At 48.6% G+C, this 20,364-nt stretch overlaps 1 protein-coding gene across 1 annotated transcript; it reads right to left on the bottom strand.

The window, feature by feature from the left end:
• Positions 1 to 3,060: 3,060 nt before the first annotated feature.
• Positions 3,061 to 13,788, bottom strand: DRD3 (dopamine receptor D3). The gene is made up of 6 exons (XM_061357698.1): positions 13,504 to 13,788; positions 8,424 to 8,536; positions 7,154 to 7,296; positions 5,932 to 6,128; positions 4,716 to 5,058; positions 3,061 to 3,888 (listed from the first exon to the last, which is right to left on the bottom strand). Exons 1-6 carry the CDS (start codon positions 13,783 to 13,785, stop codon positions 3,692 to 3,694), a joined length of 1,275 nt encoding a protein of 424 aa, XP_061213682.1. The 5' UTR covers positions 13,786 to 13,788; the 3' UTR covers positions 3,061 to 3,691.
• Positions 13,789 to 20,364: the final 6,576 nt, after the last annotated feature.

Here is a 20,364-nt window from a genome sequence, read left to right as displayed (position 1 = left end):
AGCAGGTTGCTGCCTGGATGGCTGTCCTTCCTAGCCCAGAGCCAGGCTCCTGTCACTTATCAAAAACTCCTATTCTGAGCTATGGATTCATAAGCCATTTTGTTTACATGTTTTATGCACTGAAATGAAAGCACCTCAAGCTGCAGCCATCATCAGGATCCCGTGTCCCTTTAAGGGAGGGCACTGGAAGGTGCACACATATGCTCGGGTGGGTTGTGCTGCTCAGGAGCCCCCAGATCGCAGCATCACAGATGGAAGCAGTAAACTTGATGCATACATGTCACACCTACCACTGATGTGGCTTTGTCCATGTCGCTGTGTGGTGCTGTATGTGCCTGCTAACCTGAGCGAGCATAACTCATTGTGAGCCTCATTTGCCTGGGCTCCTGCAGCCTAAACAGAGCCCATGGCTCCGTGAGCTGGCACACAGGAGCTCAGTCAGAGCCTGTGGCTCTGTGAGCTGGGGCACACGTCTGCCTGGAGAAATGGTGAAGGCAGGGGATAAATGGCATTTTTCAGCCCATTTCTCAGGCGTGCTGTAATTATGTCTAGACAGGCAGCCTTGGATGGCTGCCTTGTACCTTTGTAGGGGTGGCTGCTGTTCCCAATAGGTTTTGCCAGCTCTCCTTCAGCTCTGAAGGGGCTTAACTCTCCTCAGCCACAGTAGAGATGCTTCCTGGCTCTTCTGTCTGCTGGCTGGTTTACAAACGGCATCCAGCATAGGGGACGTTAGGTAGCCCATTCCTGCTGCCTGCTGGAGCAGAGTGAAGGTGAGCACAGGCTTCAGGACCCTTTGCTGTGCCTGCACGTCTGCCCAGCCGTGCTGTCAGAGCAGGTTTCCTGACACTGGGAAATATCTAGAGCCTGCGGCGGTCTCTCAGCTCCTTCTTTCTCTCTGCCGTAGAGGAGCTTTCTGCATTCTCCAAAGGCTCTTCTAAAGCGAATGCCAGCATCTAAACAGCCTGTGGTTCTTCAGCAGAGCACAGTCGGGGCTCACCTCTCCTCTTCCAGTCAGTCACAGAGCCAGGCAGGGAGGGAACCCAAACAGCAAAGATGAAAATGTTGTTGAAAATGAAGGTCAGGAGGAGGCATTTCAGTTAACAAATGGGGAGTACAGATTATTCTATTGCCAGGAATGAGTGTGTGTGTGTGTGTGGGGGGGGGGGGGGTGTGAAGCAGCAGAGGTCCTGGGGGGCTCCTCAGGTGTCCCTCTGGCTTCCTGGGGATGGATGAAGGGTATTAACTGGTTGCACCTTTGATTGCTTCTGTTCCTTGGCCTCTCCTGTGTGTTCTTATTGCCATAGTAAAATGTGGCATGGAGCTCAAGCAGTACTTGAGAGAGGGGGGGAGAGATGCTGTTTTTTTTTGGAGTTAAGTTATTGTAATTATGGGTGGGATTTGTGATGCCTTTTTTCTTTTCTTCCCTAGTTATAGATCAAGCGATTGCTATCAGTTCTGTGACTCACAGTTCAAATCTTAACTATTAAATAAAGAACTGTATATTTAGATACAGAACCTTCCCCATCCCTCAGAGGTGTGTGGGTACCAAAATACTGCTTGGTCTTCTACCACATCTCTTTTTCCTTACCTCTATCCTGAATCACCTTGGGATTCACTGCTTGAAGTACAGGTTCAAATTCAAGTAAGATCAGAGTGAATGTGACACCTAAGAGATGCCAGGGCAGGGCTTGAAACGGACCTAGCCGTGCTCTAAAAGGTCTTTTTCCTTATTTCCACCTTTCCGGTAAGTGTGTATATAAAGCAACTGAAACTGGTCTCTGGTGATCTGTGTTGTGAAGCATTTGAATAAGAATTACTTGAGCAGCAATCTGTCCACAGGCTGATTCACACAATTGATATCCCCAATACCCTGTGTGCTGAGTAGCTCCCATGTTAGCCACCACCTATGAGCAGATGGAGTAAACAGTACCACACGCCTGCCTGGCATAGCTGGGAAACTGATAGACCATATTTTCAGCTGGAAGTGCTTAAAACAGCCATTGATTTCTTTTCCAGGTACAAGTAAAATGCAAGTAATAATGAAGGCCTCTTACAGGTCTCCAGGCAGATGATTACTTTGTACAGGGAAGTGCTAAGAGGGCTGTCACTGAGAAAAGGCTTAAGGAAGGGCTATGTTCACCACAAAGGTACCAAACCTTCCAGTTACATCTGTGTTTTATTAGATTGACAATTACAGTGCAGTATGGAGGGCACTCCCCAGGCAAACAACACATGCTGTCCACGAGCATCTTCTCCCAAAGCCCAGACAAACAAGAGAAGAAGCTAGATCTCTGCTATGTGCTCCAGAGGCAGAGAATGGATTTGGCTTTATACTAGGAAAGGGAGGAAGCCCTTCCCAGATGAGGAGCTGTGGCATGGACACAGGCAGCAACAACGCACACAGGTACATCCAAAGCTGTCAAACAAGTGTGGCTAACAGCACAGCTAAGCCTGGTCTTGGAAGTGAGAGCTGGAGCCTCTGATCCAGTACAGTGAGGAGGGTGGAAACGAGAGAAATGTGTAGAGGCTGTCCCAGGTCAAGTTTGTCTATACAAGAAGAACATTAGAGTGCCAGCTTAAATGGTACAGCAGGGCTTGTCTGGTGTTTTTATCCAGGAGCTACTGGAGATGGCTTTGTAAAATATTGCTGGGAAAGGAGACCATGGCATGATTGTGTTTGGCCAGCTCCTGGAAGCTGGGATGTATGGATGCCCTGTGTGCTGACAGGTATATCGGTGAAGGGAGCCAGAGAGTCCTGGGTCTGATCCTGTGGCACACATCCTTTCTTACAGGGAGGGATGCTACTGAAACAGCTGCTCCCCAGGTGTGGGCTGTAACAGGAGTTATCAGAAGAGGACAAACACATAATCCAGCAGTGCTCCTAACGAGGACAGGAGTGCAGAGATTGGTTCCAAAGAGACCACAAACAAATTTCAAGGCAAGGTGCATGCAACCTGCCCCAGGTGGAAAAAACAGGTTTGAATCTATTGCAGGCATGACTGGAGCTATCCTAGGCCTTGTTCATTAGTGTGTGGTGTGTGGTAGTTAAGTAGTGATGAGTGGGTGTGTGGTAGTTAAGTAGTGGCCAATCTAGCACTGGCCTTTGGGTTAGGAAGAGCGGGAACACTTGTGATAGTGCTGTGCTTCTCATGAGACCTGACCTACCAGAGGGATGGTAGCCACCTCTCTGTCTTGCAAGGAGCAATAAAATACAACCTGGCAGCACAAGGGAAGGTTTCACTTGCAACTGGGGCAATTTACTCAAGCACTGAGAGTGACCCAGTTTTATCGGTAAGCCTTTTGACAGAGACAAGGATGTTGTCATTTCTCTGTCAGTGTTCTCTTTCTGAGTTGGCTCATTATTAAAGGGATAGGATCCTTAAGGAACAGGTCATGTTCTGCCCTCTATTAGGACTGCTGTGCATGAGCTGGGTGCCTTCTGCAGTCTGAGGTTCCAGCACTGGGAAGCCAAATGCATTCCCAGCCCACAGGCAGGGAGATGAGATGCTGTCTGCTTTGGTCCCACGTGCACTATGGTGGCTGATCTTGCACTGCACGCCTGGGTCTGCCTCTCAGTGCCCAGTGCTGAGGGACTCACTGGTTTGCCTCTGTGTCTTCTCCTCCTTCCCCAGAAGTGGGGAGCACTTGTACCACAGAGCGCAGCCCGTGCAGCCCGGTGCCAGCCCCGCGGTCAGCAGCAGAGGATCTTGAGGAAGGCTTTGCGGAAGTCGGTGTTGAAGGTTGTGTAGATGATGGGGTTGAGGGCGCTGTTCACGTAGCCAAGCCAGGTGCTGGCACTGTAAAGCCCTGGGGGCACGTGGCAGGACGGGCAGTGGGTGTTGAGGATGTGAATCAAGAAGAAGGGCAGCCAGCAGACTATGAATGCTCCTGGGTTTAGAGAGAGGGAGAAAACAATTCAGGACTTTAGGGAAACAACTACTCAGAAAGATAGAGGGCACTGACCCGTGTCCTCCCTCCATCCTCTCACTGCTTCCATGCGTGTGTCTGCACTTGGGAGGTGCTGAAAGTGATGTTGCTGAGACAGAGGGACTTAGCAAGAGCTTCAGCTCCTTGGGGTCAGGTATGTGAATGGATGGATGCAGCTTCAGAAGTGGCCTCAACTGACAAAAAGACAGTGGCCACAACTTAGAGGGAAAGACTGCTGCTTTAGCTGCTTTTATCAGTTACAATGAGGCTGCTTCCCTGCTACTACCAAGTTAATGAGGGGCAGCGGTGTGTCTGGTGACCCTCGCAGGTGACTGAGGCACCATTCTCCTGGTTTCTCTATCCAGCTCTATGAGCTGGTTCCAATGATGCTCCTTGCCTCAGTTTCCCCTTCTGTAATTGGACCTGAGAGCTGCTGCATGTGCAGAAACTTAGGACTGTTTCAACTTTATAACAAAGGAAAAGGGAAAGCAAAGATGTTGGCTGTTGCTGCCTGTAGCAGGGATCTTTGGCCACTGGTTTAAAACAAAAGGGTAACATAACGTAGCAAATACAATACTAACATACTTGTCTCTCAACATCTGAGAGCATTTCCCTAGATCCCTAAATGCCCCATCTCTGTCTCTCCTGAGTTTGTGGAGCAGTCAAACTGAAGTCTGGGCTTGGCTTCCATTTTTTTAAGCTCAATACTGTATTAGGAGATTCCTTGCTCTTGCAAGTCCCAAACCATCACCCCTTGCCCCCCACTAGATAGAGTGGCTCTCACTCACCCAGGACGATAGCTAGCATCTGTGTAGCCTTCCTCTCCCGAAGCTGGATCAGCCGGGGCTGCTGATGCACTAGCTTCAAAGAGCTGATGGTCTTGCCATTGCTGAGCCTCCGTACCTCCAGTCCTGGCTTGGTACTCCTCATCTCTTCCAGCCTGCTGTGCTGTGTGCTCCTGGGTGTCTTGGTGAGGGATGCCTCATGGCAGAAGCTGCGGTACCGCTGCAGGCTGAGGATAGTCAGCAACTTCCTTTTGGTAGACATCCCCTGGCCTGAGCACTTGAGCGGGAGACAGGGGGAAAAGGTGCCTTGGCATCTGCTTGGCAAAGCTTTTCTCTCCAAGTGTTCCTGCAAAAAGAGGATTCCACACAGGGGCTGGGAGCCTTCCAAACCATTCACTGGGTTAAAGGATGACAAGGAAAGCTGTAGGAGCCCCACTTGCACCTTACCCTCTAGACTGATCTGGCTTATCAGAGGGGTGAACCAGCACTGGACAACTCTCTGCTTCCATCACACTGAGGAGAAGCATGAGAACAAGTAGAGCTGAAACACCTGCTCTGCTAACCTTACCCTTGTATTTTTGTGTTGGCCCTACTCCCCTCAACACCCCCCCCCTCCACACTTTTATTAATGCAGCTTCACTGTGAGAAATGGGTAAAACAAGTGGATATGCGTGACCAGGCAATCCCTTTCAAACCACTGTGCTGGTTCCCATGGTTGCAGATATTTCATCTAGAAAGGTCAGTGGAACAAATGCTCCATGCACCATAAGCATTTTGACCTCTTAAGTCTGTCAGATGAAGAGTTGTTTTGTTTTGGTTCTTCTTTTTCAATAATCTAGGTTAAAGCCTGTGAAGCCCTGAGAACAAAGCTTCACACAACAAAAACCAATAAAGAAAGACATTAAAAATCGATGTGAAGAAATTAGCCAGACTTCTGCATGGCTGAAAAAGCCCTGCTCTGAAGAAATACTGAAGTAGCCTGTGCCCTGTTTCTAGAGAGCAGAGATAGACGGGGAATATCCTCTTTCTAGAGGGCTGAAAAGGATTTAACTGGAGCTTCCACATCTCAGATATCATGGTGTATGGGTGAGGGATGGAATGAAAACATGCCATGTCTCTTCTTTATGCTTTCTGTTTTGTGCTTTGACCCTTTAAGCAGAAGAGATCATGCATGCCCTGCCCTGTTCGACAGCTCCTTCTGTATTCATATGAACCTTACTTTGTGTGCATAACACGGTTTGGTGCTGGCGCTGTGGCTGCCCTGCCGGGTGAGGGTTCGCTTCTTTTGTCTCTGTCTTAGCACGAGGTAAATCCGGACATAGAGCAGCAGGGTCACCAGGAAGGGGAGGTAGAAGGACACCAAAGAGGAGTAGATGATGAAACTAGGGTTGGATATGGAACAGACAGTGGGATCCCCTGGGGAGGAGAAGAGAGAGAAAAAGAGAGGAGAGAGCTGCTTTGGTTTAGTACAAGGGGTCTTTGGTGGACAAAGACAGTCTAAGGAGTGCAAGTATCTCCTATCTCTGTTGTTGCAAATTAGTTGTGTCCTACATACTCACCTAACTGATGCTTAAAAGGGACTACCTAGGGCCATTTAGCATGACCCAGCATGGATCTGCCTGCTTTTCTTCTCTCATGTCTATTCCCATCCTTTCTCCTATTCTTCTGACAGCCTCTGAGCTGCCTGGTTGCAGAGGGGTGCCTTCACCCTCATCTGTCTGGACCAGGAAGGAGGGCGACAGCAGTACTTCCCACTCCCTGCTCTCTTCTCACCTCAAGCATTGTATATAGGATGGATGGGGAGCAGCGGACCTCTGCCTGTGACTCAGAGGGGAGGAAGGCTCTTGTACCCCTCTACCTCCAGGGAGAATGGGCTGCCCTAGGTGAGGGGAAAGAGACCAACCTGATTCCAAGGAGGAGACTAAATTGTTTCCCTTCCTCAAGGGGTTAGGTGAGGAAGCAGCCCTCTGCATGGGAAAGAGATTTCTCACAAGCAGTGCCAGTGTGCAGTCCTTGCTGGGTAGGAATCTGTCCTGTACCACATTGAAAACTGTGCCTGGAGCTGTTGATATCGGCAAGATGCCGTAAGTCTGATGTGTACTGGATGTGCTGCGTATCTGGAGATTCGCTCTGTATGCACTGAGTGACTGGAGGAATCTGTAGACCCAGATGCTTTGACAGACATTGATCTGTCAATAAAGCAGGCAGGTCTGTTGTCAGAGCAATAGTCAGTGTCTGCCGGAGTAAATGGCAAGCTCATAAGACAAGAGCATGTGTGCTCAGCACCAGAGATTTTTCTCACCATAGTGTGCTTTCCAGTTTCCCAAAATTTCCTGTAACTTGGAAAGTGTGCAGGACCCATGTTAAATGACCTGCCTGTACACAGGGCAGCTCCATTTTCAACCCCTCACCAGTTGGTGCTGTTCAAGGACGTCACCTACCTGTAGTATTGAAGCCAAAGAGGAGAGGGCATGACACTGCGAATGCCAGCATCCAGACTATCACGATCATGAGAGACACCCTCCTGCAGGAGCTCTGCCCAGTGTTGTTCTGGTACTGAACTGGTTTCACCACTGCGGTGTATCTGTGGGCCAAACCAGCTCCAGAAAGAGGGAGGGAGGAAAAGGACCAGGTTTTAAAAGGAGAAAGGAAAGCCATGTAGGGAACATGATGGTGAACGTGGTAAAGAAATAAATGGAAGAGGAAAGGAGACCAGATGATGGGACCAGCAATTTGTAGAAATGATAAGTGGGGCATTGGGAGGAGGAACAGAGGAAATCAGAGTTAGTTGTCAGCACTGCAGAGAAACACTCTGCAGATCTGCTGGCATTGTGAAGCTGCAAGGTTTGGGATACCAGATGGATCTAGAAACCCCGGGAAGCCCCTAAGGTTATATGTGCACACTGCTGGGAAAGAGCAGTCTTGGAGCAACCACAGCCTGCTGCACTCTGTGCCTCAGCTGCCCGCTCTGGTGTTGGCCTTACTGACAGAGCCTATGGGTAGGTGTCCAGGGCGTTCAGCTGCCAGGGTGCCTCAGGGGATGCAGCTCAGCAAGGCTAGGATGAAGGCACAGAAGTCTTGTCTTTAGGATAGCCCAGGGGCTGGTACTCCAGACCAACCCAGCATTGGGAGCTGCCTCATACAGTTACCCTTTAGCCACATATTACAAAGGTACAGCATGCAGGTCTTTTTCCTTCCCCCACTTCTCGGTCCTAACAGTACCATGTGCAGCAAGGTCTTGGCTCCCCGCCCTCAGCATGGCTTTAAATAGGCTAAGTTTTAAGATGCAGAAAAGCAGGGCAAGGCTGAAGATTATACAGCAATAATCACCACCCCCTCTCTATGTGTATGGCAGGATTTTGTTCATTAAAACTTCATGAGTGAGGTCTTCAGGAGGAGATACCCTCTTTAAGACTCAGTAGGAATTAGATAACCCATTCTGGTTCCTGCTTTCAAGAAGCATGAGGATGAGGTTGATTGCCTACTGGTGATGTTTTATTGCTTGTGCCTGTCTGCCCTTAATTGCAGACATCTTCAAGCACATCGTGGGCCAAGCCATATTAATAGCAGTAGCAGCAGTAATAGACTTGCCGGGAGGTTTGTGCTCCTGAGCACCCCAATGCCCAAATCCTACTTCCTTGTCCCTGCCATGCTATGGTACAGGGTTGTCCCACACCTCCAGAGTATCCCCCAGATGCTGTTGGCTCTCACCTGTCAATGCTGATAGCACAGAGGTTTAAAATGCTGGCTGTGCACATCATTACATCCATGGTGACGAAGATATCGCAGCAGATGCGGCTGAAGGTCCAGACTCCTCCAGTCACCTGCACCAGCAACCACAAAAGTGTCAGCCTTGTTCTGCACCAAGTCCTGATAAGTTATGTATAAGGAGGTGGTCTCCTCCAAGTATCTCAACAGCTACATGAGTTTATGTCCATTGTGATGTGCAGAGGGAAACTGAGGTACCTGTGTTGTGCGCAAGATAACGCAGCGGTAGGTTGCAAAGAAGGAGCCGCACCTCAGTTTCAGTCCTTTAGTTACTCTTATAGAGAGAGAAGAAATAGATCTCAGCTATCCCTTCCCTTAAGGCCCAGCATGACAAATTGATTTAAATTTGGTATCACTGTGTATATCCTTTGATTAAGGATTATCTGAGAAAAAATAAGGGCTGAAAGAGTTTCTCAGCTTAGCTGCTGGAGTTCTCTTACAGGCAGTGAGCTGGAAAAGTGCTGCAAATTTTATGCATTTATGTATGAAAGAGAGTCCTGAGACCCAAGGTTTCTCTAAAGCCTTATTTGGATTCTTATCTCAGTTATAGATTTTGATTATTAGATCTGAGTGGGAACTTGCAAGCTATTCAGATAAAGCGTTCTGGTTTGCCACCGTGTCAAGCTTTTGTTCTGGTGGTTTTGAATGTTTAATCTGAAGTGTGCAATCATGAAAGCTTAGCTGTGACCAATCCTTGCGATGGAGAAATGCTCCTTTTTTTTTGGCCTAGGCACCAAGTTCTTGATAATACCATTTTCAGTTGACAACAATATGTTCCAAGCACGATGTGGTACTGCTCTCCTGGGGGGATGATAACGTCAAGAGAGGTGGTCTGCCTCAGTACTCCCTCCTTGTAGGAGATGAACAAGGAGGCAGCCTGCTTTCCACAGATAAGCTTGTTAGATGAGTACAGCAAACAAATCTAATGCTGTGCTGGTAGGAGGGAAAGAGGGAGGGAAGTCCTCGCTTGGAGAAAGCCTTCAATGTTCAATCCCATAGGTCCTGCTGGTTCAGCTGGATCCTGGGAAGCTATTAGGACCTGGCACTGATTCCTAGCATTTCTGCTTACATTTAGGCCACTGGAGTCTTGTGGTCTAAACAAGTGAAACCCACTTGTTTTGTGGCCCAAGTACAGCAAAAACACTGATAAACAGGAGTGAGTCCAGTGGAGGGCCACCAATACAGTCCATGGGGCTGGAGCACTTGTCCTGTGAGGAGCTGCTAAGGAAACAGGGCTTGTTCAGCTTGGAGAAAAGGTGGCTTTGTGGAGGACTAACAGCAGTCCCCTAGTGGGAGATTATTAAGAAAGTCAGGGAAGGGTATCTATGAAGCTGGGGCCAGGTTTTCCACAGCAAGAGACAATAGACATAAGTTGAAAGAAAGGTGCACACTGGTGATGAAGATGAGGTTTCTGACCATGAGGACAGTGAGGTAGTGAAGCCAGTTGCTCAGTGAGATGGTGCAGGCTCCATCCTTGGAGGCTTTCAAGACCCACTCAAAAATACCTATCCCAGCTCAGGCAGGAGAGGGTGCCACAAGTAAGCTTGGCTTCTAAGGCAGTGGGTCAACCCTGCAACAAGTGTTGATGCCTAGGAAGGACGTGGCTCTGCAGAGAGATGCACTTGTATAAATACAGAATTCACTCTGTGGGAGTTGTTTTCAGAGCTGTTCAAGAAACAATAATGGAAAATATAAATGGTTTTAAGTGTGCCAGCACTTGGGCACAGAAACTTGCTGAGGTGTGCTATGTCTTTAGGCTGTTGCCTGCTGTACCCAGGTATGTGTCACAATTCAGGTACTGACAAGACAGTCTTCCATTAGGACCCCTGACATGAAGGGGAGAGAAATAGGAATTGGCTTACAAAAGGCAATAGGGAACTATGCTTTCATCTTTGGTTCTCTGATGCTTATGGGGCTTCTTTGTTTTCTCTTTAAAAAAGCAGGGAAAGAAAAAAAGCCCCAAACTCTTAAAGCTTTTCTTTTCAGTTTTCAAAGAAAACCCACACCATTTTTGCTTTAGGTGCAGATTTTTGAGATCTGCTTGACCACCTGAAAATACATATATGTATGTGTGTATATATATATATGTATATGTGTGTGTATATATATATGTATATGACTGTAACTGCTGGAAGCCTTTGCAGTGGTTTGCAGTGAGAGGTGTTTCTGGTAGCGTGAGACAAAATGCAACGCAGTGTTTGTGTGATTTGTGGAGTTTGAAGAGTATTTCACCAGGAGCTGGTGCCAGCTGTTTGCATGAAAGCCACCTGCTGCTCGCCCAGCAGATGTGCAAGCACTTAACTGAGGGAGCTTCCAAGGTCCTGAGCACATTCAGGTTTTAAGCCCAAGAATGTGAACCATTAAAACTTGAGAAGGTGGTGGTGGGAATGGCTTTGAAGTGAACCCTCTAGGGATGATGCATTCAGACCATGCCACCTGCATACTAAGCTGTGGATTGTATTAAGAGGATGCTTGACAGATCAAAATGTTTGGGCTTAAAACCCACCCACTTCCACCAGCCTCAACCTCTAAAATGGGCATTAGCTCTGCTGAAGTCAGTGAAGTAGTTAATATTTACCTGCTTGGTATGCAAACCCAGAATTTGTTCTGGAATTTAATAGTGAAGAAGAACCTTTTTATTACAGGCCTTGTTAATAATCTTTAAAATTCTATTTCTGCTATTCCTTTTATTGCTCTGCTCATCTTTGCTACAGCAGCTAGAACTTGCTAGTGTGCATTTCTGGTTTTCATGTGCTGGCAGGGTACCTGTTCTTTACCCCTCTGATGCCTTTTGTCCAGGAATCTCAAAGCACATCACAGGTATTAATTGAATGAATCCTCACAACTGCCTGGGTGAGGTGGATGGTCAAATGTTCTTCTTTGACAACTGATAAGAGCAAACCACAGAGAGATGAGCTGATGAGGTCTCTCATTACCCCTCTGTGCATATGCAACAGAAGTGGGAATAGAGTGCAGGTTGAAATCCTGGCTCTGATAAAGACAATGCTAAAGCTCCCTAAAGACTATTCAGGTCAGGTTCTCACCACATCTGCTTTATCCATAAAACTGCAGTATTATTATTTTAAACTTTCCAACCATAAAGTAGTCTTCCAGTTTATGTGCATTCATAAGCTTATGCAAATCCATCACTCTCCTGAATCCTTGCAAATAAACAAAGGAATGTGTGTAAATCAGATGATGCTGTATTGAGGAACACATAGGGGGGAAGGTAGGAACATGAAGTTACATCAGGTGATGACAGACATCTGAATAGTGGTGCATTTAAGCATGCTCACTTAAGTGTTTTGTGCTTAAGAGTGTTCTTCTTGGGGGTGCTGTTAGCTCCCTGCAGCTGTGAAATGGCTGCTTATGGTTTTGTATGGTGGGAGTAACTAAGAGCACACACACAGTCAGGCCTGCTGAGGAGTGGTAAACTGCTGAGCTGCACTAACTCAGGCGTCTGTCCTCCCTTTGGCAACCACCTTCAGAAACTTCTGGTCCTCTGAAGGTAGAGCTAGATGTCGTGAAAAGATGGAGAAGGATGCTCCAGGCCATGCTGCTACATGTCCTCCTCCGTTTATACAATGATTATAAGGTATGATGGTGTTTAATGCCAAACAAACTCCAGTGGGCAGGGTACCCTAAAGCCACTGTCTTAGACATCTTGGTGAGCCAAGTAGATGCATCGGCCACAGCATCAGAGGTCAGTAAAGAAATAGGGTAACAGAACTGGCATATTAGACCAGGTATGGTCAGCATATTAGACCAGGTAGGTCAACAACAGGTATGTTGACCCCAGGAGATTGCTAGACACAGTGTTGAACACATTTTTGTGCCAGAAACTTCACTAGGTGGAGATGAGGATTTTGAGACTATAAAACGTTCCTCTGGTTGATCTATCACAGCCTTCCCAAGAGGCCTTTCGGAAAGACACAGTTCTTTACATGATTGATAAAATGACAAATTATATGGAGAAGGTCCAGGCCACAGATGGCTCTAAAAAATGAGTGTAAAGCAACAAAGTTCACAAGCAACATTTAAATCTGAGGTATTCATCCACCTTTAGCTTCTCCATAAATAATGGCCAGGTCTCGGATGCCTGGTTTGGCAAACGACCAGTAGAGGAATAGGTATTGTACATGGTTTTGGAAACAATTATTTCTTGGCAATTTCTAGGCCCATAGTGTACTGAAGCATGATGCCATTTCTGCTTCACCGGTGGCATCGCTCATCCATAAACAGCAGCAAGAATCTAAATGACTTTGGACTGGTTTTATAATCTTAGTCTTGCTGAAGTCCTACAGTCTGGCTCTCTAGGAGATACTGTGCAATGCTGGGAGTGGTAGCTTGGGATGTGTGTGGGGTCTTCTGCCTGTTGTTTGTGTGACTCTTGGATCAGCTACTTTGATTATCCAAGCTTCACAGATAGAAATGAATCTTGAATGGGTCTCAAACACAACTAGGGAATGGGCTACTTTTGTGCTCACAAATTGTGACCACAGTACTACATGGGGGCACAGGCTGCTCTACAGATGTGCCTCAATCTCACCCTGTCCACAGCGAGTGCTAAGTTTAATGCAAAAGTATATTGTGATTTCATTAAAGACTGGAATATGCTTGAAATGGTGGATTATTCTAGTCCAATGAAATTTGACTTTTAAGAACATATTTTTAATTCCTATCCAATTGCAAAGGCTAATCTGTCTTGTTGGAATGGCTTCCCTCCTCTGCTCACCCATTATCCCCTTTTTAATCATTTGTTGTAATACAACCTGACTGTACACATCCTGCAGGCCAGCTCCAGTACTGCTCCACACAGATCAGCCTAAACATTACTACTGACTTGATTGGGAACATGATCACACATGCAGTATCATGGTAAACTCCTACTGTGGTGAAGTTCTGTTAATCATAGAATGGTTTGGGTTGGAAAGGACCTTGGGATCACCTACTTCCAACCCCTGTGCCATGGGCAGGGATTCCTCACCCTAGACCATGTCACCCAGGACTCTGTCCAACTCACCTCCAGGTACACCACCCATGGCATCACCAAAATAGCCACCAGCAGGTCCGCCACCGCCAGGCTCACCACCAGGTAGTTTGTTGTGGTTTGCAGGGCACGTTCCCTCAGCACAGCTAAGCAGACCAGGACGTTCCCAAAGATGATGGCCAAAATCAAGATGCAGTAGCAGAGGGCGTAGTAGGCATGTGAGTGTGGCAGGTAAGGCTCCGTAGTGTTTTCTGCTCCACAGGGAATGGGGTTGGTGTTATTTGGATGACTGCTGGCTCTTGTGAAGAGGGCCATGGGGATGCCTCTGGGAAGATGAAGAAAGAGGCAAGGTTTTTTTCTGCTCGTATACAGACAGACTGTTTATGGTCTTGCTTCGCCTGTTTAGTTTTTTATTGAATTCAAGCCAAGAGAAGAATGCAATATTTCACCTCCTGTGTGTGAGAGAGATGCATCTTACCAACCAACGTAGATATATGGAAAGTGTCAGTAGTTTTAAGATGCACTGAAGTCACAGCACAGTACAAGTCAGCTGGGCAAGAGCTCAGTCTTAAAGGCAATTTGTAGTACTGAGAACAACACAACACAGTTACCCAAACCAGGTACCCAAACCAGGTAGCTTGGACCTACTATCTTTTCTTTGATGAGGGAAGTGGAAAGTACACTTTTCCTGCAACACGTTTCTGTCCCAGGCCTTCTGTTCAAATAATGCTCTGCTTGTACCCTGCCTACCTTGCCAAAGTTCAGCTACCGGTGCTGCCCTCATTTCATCCATAGTGTGCTCTGTCTTTTCCACGCCTGGCCAGAAAATGCACTTCCTGCTCTGAAGAGCAAACCAACTTGTCATTTGGGATGAAATAATGGACGGATGCTTACAGGGTACTTAGTATTTATTTTCCTTACAATGGATTCGTGGTTGTGCTCAGGAACCTATCCTTTGTTGATTTAGGGGAGGATAATTTTTTCCAGGGCTATGAAGGCTGCTGTCCAGGGTTGTTCTGTGACATTTAATTGCTTGTATATGATAGGGTTTTTTTCCCTTTGCTAGTGCTCCCATTGCTGAACTCCTCATCAGCGTGACAGGTATGAAACATAAGGACAAAACATTGCAATGCCAATGGTATAAATATTACTCCTTGTTCCATCTCGCCCCTTGAACAGTATCATCTGTGATGCATGCACTCCAGGAGGAGTAGCTGTACAGTAGGTATAAATGGGTATAAATTGCTCCAGCACCCTTAAAATGGGTGTCACTTACCCCTGCTGTTTGTAGCTGGGAGAGCACAAGGGCAGAATGAGATGGAGACTGAACTTTCCTTTGTCCCATGAACACAGATCCCTCAGGACTGGGGTGAAACAATCTCTTATGGCATGTTTTGTTTGCAAGTGCCCATGCCTGCCTCTCCTTCTCCTTCTGCCAGCCCCTGACCCAAGTTGAGCCCTCCACTGGACCTGAAGGATTTCCACAGCATGACTCCCAGGACTGTTTGTTCATAAAACAGCTCTGCTGCAGCCACCCAAAGACAGGGCTTCTTTTGCAGTGAGCGTCCCTTGCAGTGACACAGCTCCTGCTCCGGGAAATCTGTATTGTCTGGGGACATGAAAGGCCAGTTCTGTAGCTTTGGGAATAAACCCCACATTAAGCAGCTGCCTAGCTGATAAGCAAAGCCATGACAGGGAATGAACAAAACGGCACACAGAACTGAGAGGTTTAAGGCACTGTACTACACAGTTTGCCAACGGGTTTACTGCCCCATCTTTTATCCCTTACATCCTCAAGCACTATTTTCAGCTATCACCGGGAGGCCAGTGTTCCCTACCAGGTTTCCCCCTCAAGTTCCTCACTGCCAGGAGCCCCAGCCCTCGACTGCCCTACACTCCCGTGGCTCTGCTGGCTCTGCCCGCAGCCAGGATGCTGCCAAACCAGAGTACCGGGATACAGGGGTACAGGGACACCGGAGTGCCGGGATACCCCCTACCCGTAGGGACAAGGGTTGCTGCCGCGGGGACGAGCAGACGGCGGGGAGAGGGAGGGATGCTCCTCCCGTAGATCCCGGAGGGAGGGAAGTCCGGGTGCAGGTCCTGGTCCGGATGCCATGGTGCGGGCGTGGGGTGCAGAGGAAGGGTTCGGGGTCCAAGTGTGGCTGCGGCTTTGGGTCCCGCTCCTGCTGCCGCTCCCGCACCCGAGGGGCAGCCGTGCGCCCTGGGGGGGGCGAGGGAAGCTGGGAAAACTCGGAGCGGGGACACTGCGGAGATGGGGGCACCTCCGGTACCGGGCGGTAGAGGAGTGCGGGTGGGGGGGGTCAGCAATGAGGACTTACCCCGGCCCGCGGGGCCGCGCCACTGCCGCTGCCGCCCAGACGGTCTCGGTGCCGGTGCCGGTCCCGGTCCCGCTCCCTCCTGCCGCCCTCCCGGCGCGGAGCCGCGGGGCGGAGCCCGGCTGTCCCCCGCCTCCCCACCGCCACCCGCCGGCAGCAGCGGGCCGGGACCCCGCGGTGCCCGGGAGGGGGGAAGTCAGCGGGGCCGGGGTCTGCGCTCCCCAATCCCGTCCTCAAGTACCAAAGGGACCCGGCGGAGGGGTCTCGGCTAATTCCGGAGCCAGGGGTGAGGGACAGACCTGCTTCTGCCTCGGAGGCGAAGTAGAGAGGGGGAACCCCAAATCTGGACCCTGCCCTTGACCATGAAACGCCTCTGTTGTGGCGGAGCTGGAGGAGATGCCCCGGTCGAGCTGCCCGCGCTGCGGTGGAAGGCAAACAGGCAAAAGCCCTTCGGGGGATGCTGTGAGCGTACTGCTTGGGATAGGAATCTCGCGCTTAAAAATGGTTAGTTTAAAAATACGATCAGAGCGAGGATGGTTTTAAAATGGGAGAGAATTGGGGGAAAATAAATCTTTCATAAACTACCTTAAAACTGAGATGAAAGAGTGTTGGGTAAGCAGGGGGGAAGCCAGGAAGGACAGTGATGTGGGGGAAGCATCCTTCTGGGATCCCTGCCTGTGGGCACTGTATGCTGCATCTAACATGGCCACAGCATAGCTACAGCCCCTGCCTCTGTTATGTGGCTTCCCCTGAGGTCTGAGATTAGGTCTCCGAGGCCCAGTTCTCCTCAGACTGTGGTCACTGTGTGGGGTATGAATGATCCCAGTAGGCCTTCTGTCTCCTGGGGTTCAACTGTGCCCATCACTCACTCTGGCACCGCAAGTGGGGCTCACTGTGGGTTGTCATGAGGGTGTAGGAAGCTCAGCTGCAAGGGCTGAGGTTTCCCTTCCCATGCATGCAAGAGCTGCAGGAGTTGCTCTGCAGCCCCAGCAGGGAGGAGGGGAAGTTCTTCTCCCTTTAATGCACCCGCTGATCAGGGTGGCCATGGGCTAACTTGTAGGTGGGTGAGGAGATGAGGAGATACTGCAGACAGAAGTTTAAGAAATAAGTTACCTTAACAAGCATGCTTTGGGATTCTGGCTGCCTGAATCGTTTCTCCTGACTGCAGACACCCAGGTCAACAACCTCTTTGTGGGTAAGGGTGGTAGGTGGGAGAAGTGCGGTAGAGTACTCATACCCAATGAGGTGTGAAGGATGTGACAGTACAAGCTTCAGCCTGGCTGTGGGTGGTGGAAATGCCCATACAGCTAATCAGCACCAAGGCATTTAACCAAGGCAGTGAGTACCCCAAGGTGGATGGCACTGAATGGGTGTCATGATTCACTGCCACCTCCCTACAGGTAACACATTTGAACGTCAGGTGTTCTTGATGGAGGATATAGCTGCTAGGCTACAGAACGAATGACCAATGAAGGGTTTTACAGCCCCCTTGTCCCCTTGGGAGCTCCAAAGTGGTGTAACATAGGCTTAGTATATAGGCTTAACATATGCATAGTATTTACTGCGCTTATGTGTATGCAGCTGAACTGCTGTCACCTATTCCATACTGCTCTTCTTCAGCAAAATGCGTTTGCTATCTGCACTTGGAGCAGTTGAGGAAGGGGGGAAGCCCTCCCATCCATCCCCAGCACAGCCTTTTTGCTGTGAGCTTGGAAAGACTCCAGCACACCCACACTCATGTGCTTAAAACCGGAGGGAAAAGCACACATGGTGATGCTGTGGGAGTGAAGGGCTGGGTGGGAATGACTGGTGAGCATGACCCCTTGCTGTGGGGCTGGAGGCATTTTAGCTTCAGTTTTTAAATGCAGTTTGTTTGTAGGCGATCCCCAAAGGGTTGTGGCCAGCAAGGTGCTTACATGGTCTCTAGGACACTGGGACCACAAGGCGCTACTGCAATCTGCTGTACTGATGCTACCCGTTCGATGGAATGGCTAACCACGGATCAATCAAGAGGCATTACCTTGCAGCTGCTCCCCTCCTTTAAGATAGAGGGATTCAGCCCGGGGAGCCCACAAAAGCACTGTTGTTCTGATTCATGTCTTTTGTCTTCCAGCATTGAAACTCCCTCTGTTGCCTTTTCTTGTGGTCAATGGAGCCCCCAGTGCTGTCCCTCCAGGAGCCTCCTCACCCTGTAATCCATGTTACCTCCTGCCCCAGAGACCCCCACTGCAGATGCCCCAGCCTTTTATCCTTATCTGGTCCTGAAAGGTCTGTGACAACCTGTCCTCAACAGCCCACTCAGATTAATGAGACAGATGGGCAGTAGGAGCTTGTCAAACCTGTTTCTTGCTTTAATAATTTTTGTATCTTTCCTTAACATTGCTCTGACTTGAGAAGAAAAATCATCCAGTTGTAAATGTTGCTGCTCTATTTAAGCTCCTTCTCAGCAGTGCTCCTTCCCCACCTCCTTCCTGGGTGGCTCTTTTCATTCCCCCTTCTTTGGTTTTCCTGCGACTGGAAAAGTCCTACCTTTGGGGTAGGGACTTAATGACAGTGTTTGCCCTGCAGCAGAGGTCTTGTGGAGCAAGATAATAATCCATGCGATCCTTTAATTTAGATTAGATTGTACCACCCACAGAGACAGGCTGAACTAAAATTGCATAGGCAATCATAGCTGTGATATTTGCAGGAATTTGGAGGCTTTAAAACATTACATCTTCTTTAATAAAGTGCTCAGTGCAATGCCTCTCTCATAAATGCTTCCTTTTCCTACTCCAAAATCAAGTAGGTGGCTTGTATTTGCCTCAGTTAAACACTGGACAAGCCTTTGGCTGTGACAACACAGCATCACTGGAGCATGGCAGAGAAACAGGTCAGTAGTGAGTTGTAGGAAACTCAGGATGAGAGGATGTGCCAGCAGGTTTCACAGGTGTATCCTAACAGCAAAGCCTCCTCAAGCTCCCGTATCTCCAGCTCCATCACAGGCTTTATGCTCCCATATGCATAAAGCTGGGAGAAGCCATGGTTCCCAGACCTGGTCCATGCCCTCCGGATCCTCTCCAGCCTGTTTCTCTGCCTTCATCTCCAACACCAGGTCTCCCAATTCTTCTTTTCAGTCCCATGTGCTCCCAAGCTCTTTCAAGTAACTTGGATAAATCTCAGTGTTCCTGCTTCTTTTTTGTCCATCCCCTTGCCCATCAGTCCTAATGTTCCTCTTGTAGTAAGTATGTTCAGTGAGTGTTTGTGTACTCCTGATCCCTTGTGTCTCTCTGGCCTGTGCTCATATTTCTTCCTTTGATTTCTAGTTACAGTCTTGGTATTCTGCTTGATTCCCAAACCTCTGGCAGCTTCATCCAGCCTATTTGTCCTTCCCCACTATTGCTCCTTCCCAAGTTCCTAACTCTGAACCTTGCCATCTCTAGCTGGGTTGCTAGTGCCCTGCACTGCTGTGGCTTAAAGGATTGTTAGCAAATGATGTATGTGCTTTCACACAATGGTTGCTGTCACTATAGCCACTGTTTAAGGTGCAGTGTCTAATATGTGCCACTCAGGTGGAATAAGCCTTCCATCATTCATCCTGCAAGCCAGGATGCTCCCCTCACAATGAGTATTGCCAAAATACCCTGCATCCACAGAGGCTTTTAAGACTGAATAAAGACCTACTCTGACCTTATGGTTGAACCTGTTTGGAGTGGGATGCTGGACTAGACACATCTGGGAGACCCTTCCCAACCTGAATTTGCCCATGCTGCTATGAAAATCACCTTGTGCACTGGAAGTAAACAGAACTTTCCTGCTGGCACAACCTGCAGGCTTCTGTAGAAACTTTGGTTCATTCCCACACCATCCAAGCAGGAATTGCCTGTTCAGCCTTGGTCACTTTAAATTTTTAACAAAACTCACATGTTTTTCACAGTGGCGACCAAAAAGGAAGTCAGGCAGCTTTGGGATAATGTATGCACAGCAGCTTGCAGAACCAGTACAGGCTCCTTCGAGAAATGGGAGGAAGCTACCACAGCTCGTGTAAAATAAGACTCACAGGACGTTCAGATCCTGCTGATACTGATTCCCTTCTGCTCAGTCTTTAACTTCCCTGTTCCCTCTTCCAGCAATAATCTGGAGATAGGTGGTGCATCCCAAACCTGCACAGCACGCAGCAGTCTGAGCTTAGCCCACAGGGGATGTTTGTCATGTAAATCCCATCCGCAATGGGTTTTATACAGAAAATAATATTTCTACAAGGGTAGGTGGTAGCATAGCAACTCTCATCTGGTGGTTAGGTATTAGGCTGGGACTTTCAGGGCTAAGTCCTTCTGCTTCACCAAGGGCATAATCTGGGGTAGAGACAGAGACATCTCTCTGTCAGGCAGAACTGGGACTTCAGGCTCTGCATCCTATAAAGCAAGCTGATAAAGCCAGCATCCCAACCAAACCCCTCTCTAAAATTACAGTTTTGATCCTGTTTTCCGTTCATGGAATGTTGGTAGTGTTAGAACACATGTTTTGCAGCGTGACAGTGACAGGATGGATCCTGCTGCAGTGAATGTTCTTCTGCATC

The sequence above is a fragment of the Neopsephotus bourkii genome, unplaced genomic scaffold (assembly GCF_033783945.1).
Source record: "Neopsephotus bourkii isolate Nb327-2 ecotype Australia unplaced genomic scaffold, CSIRO-AGI_Nbou_v1 NB_911, whole genome shotgun sequence".
Taxonomy (NCBI): domain Eukaryota; kingdom Metazoa; phylum Chordata; class Aves; order Psittaciformes; family Psittacidae; genus Neopsephotus; species Neopsephotus bourkii.
This window is presented reverse-complemented; position numbering and strand designations above follow the sequence as displayed.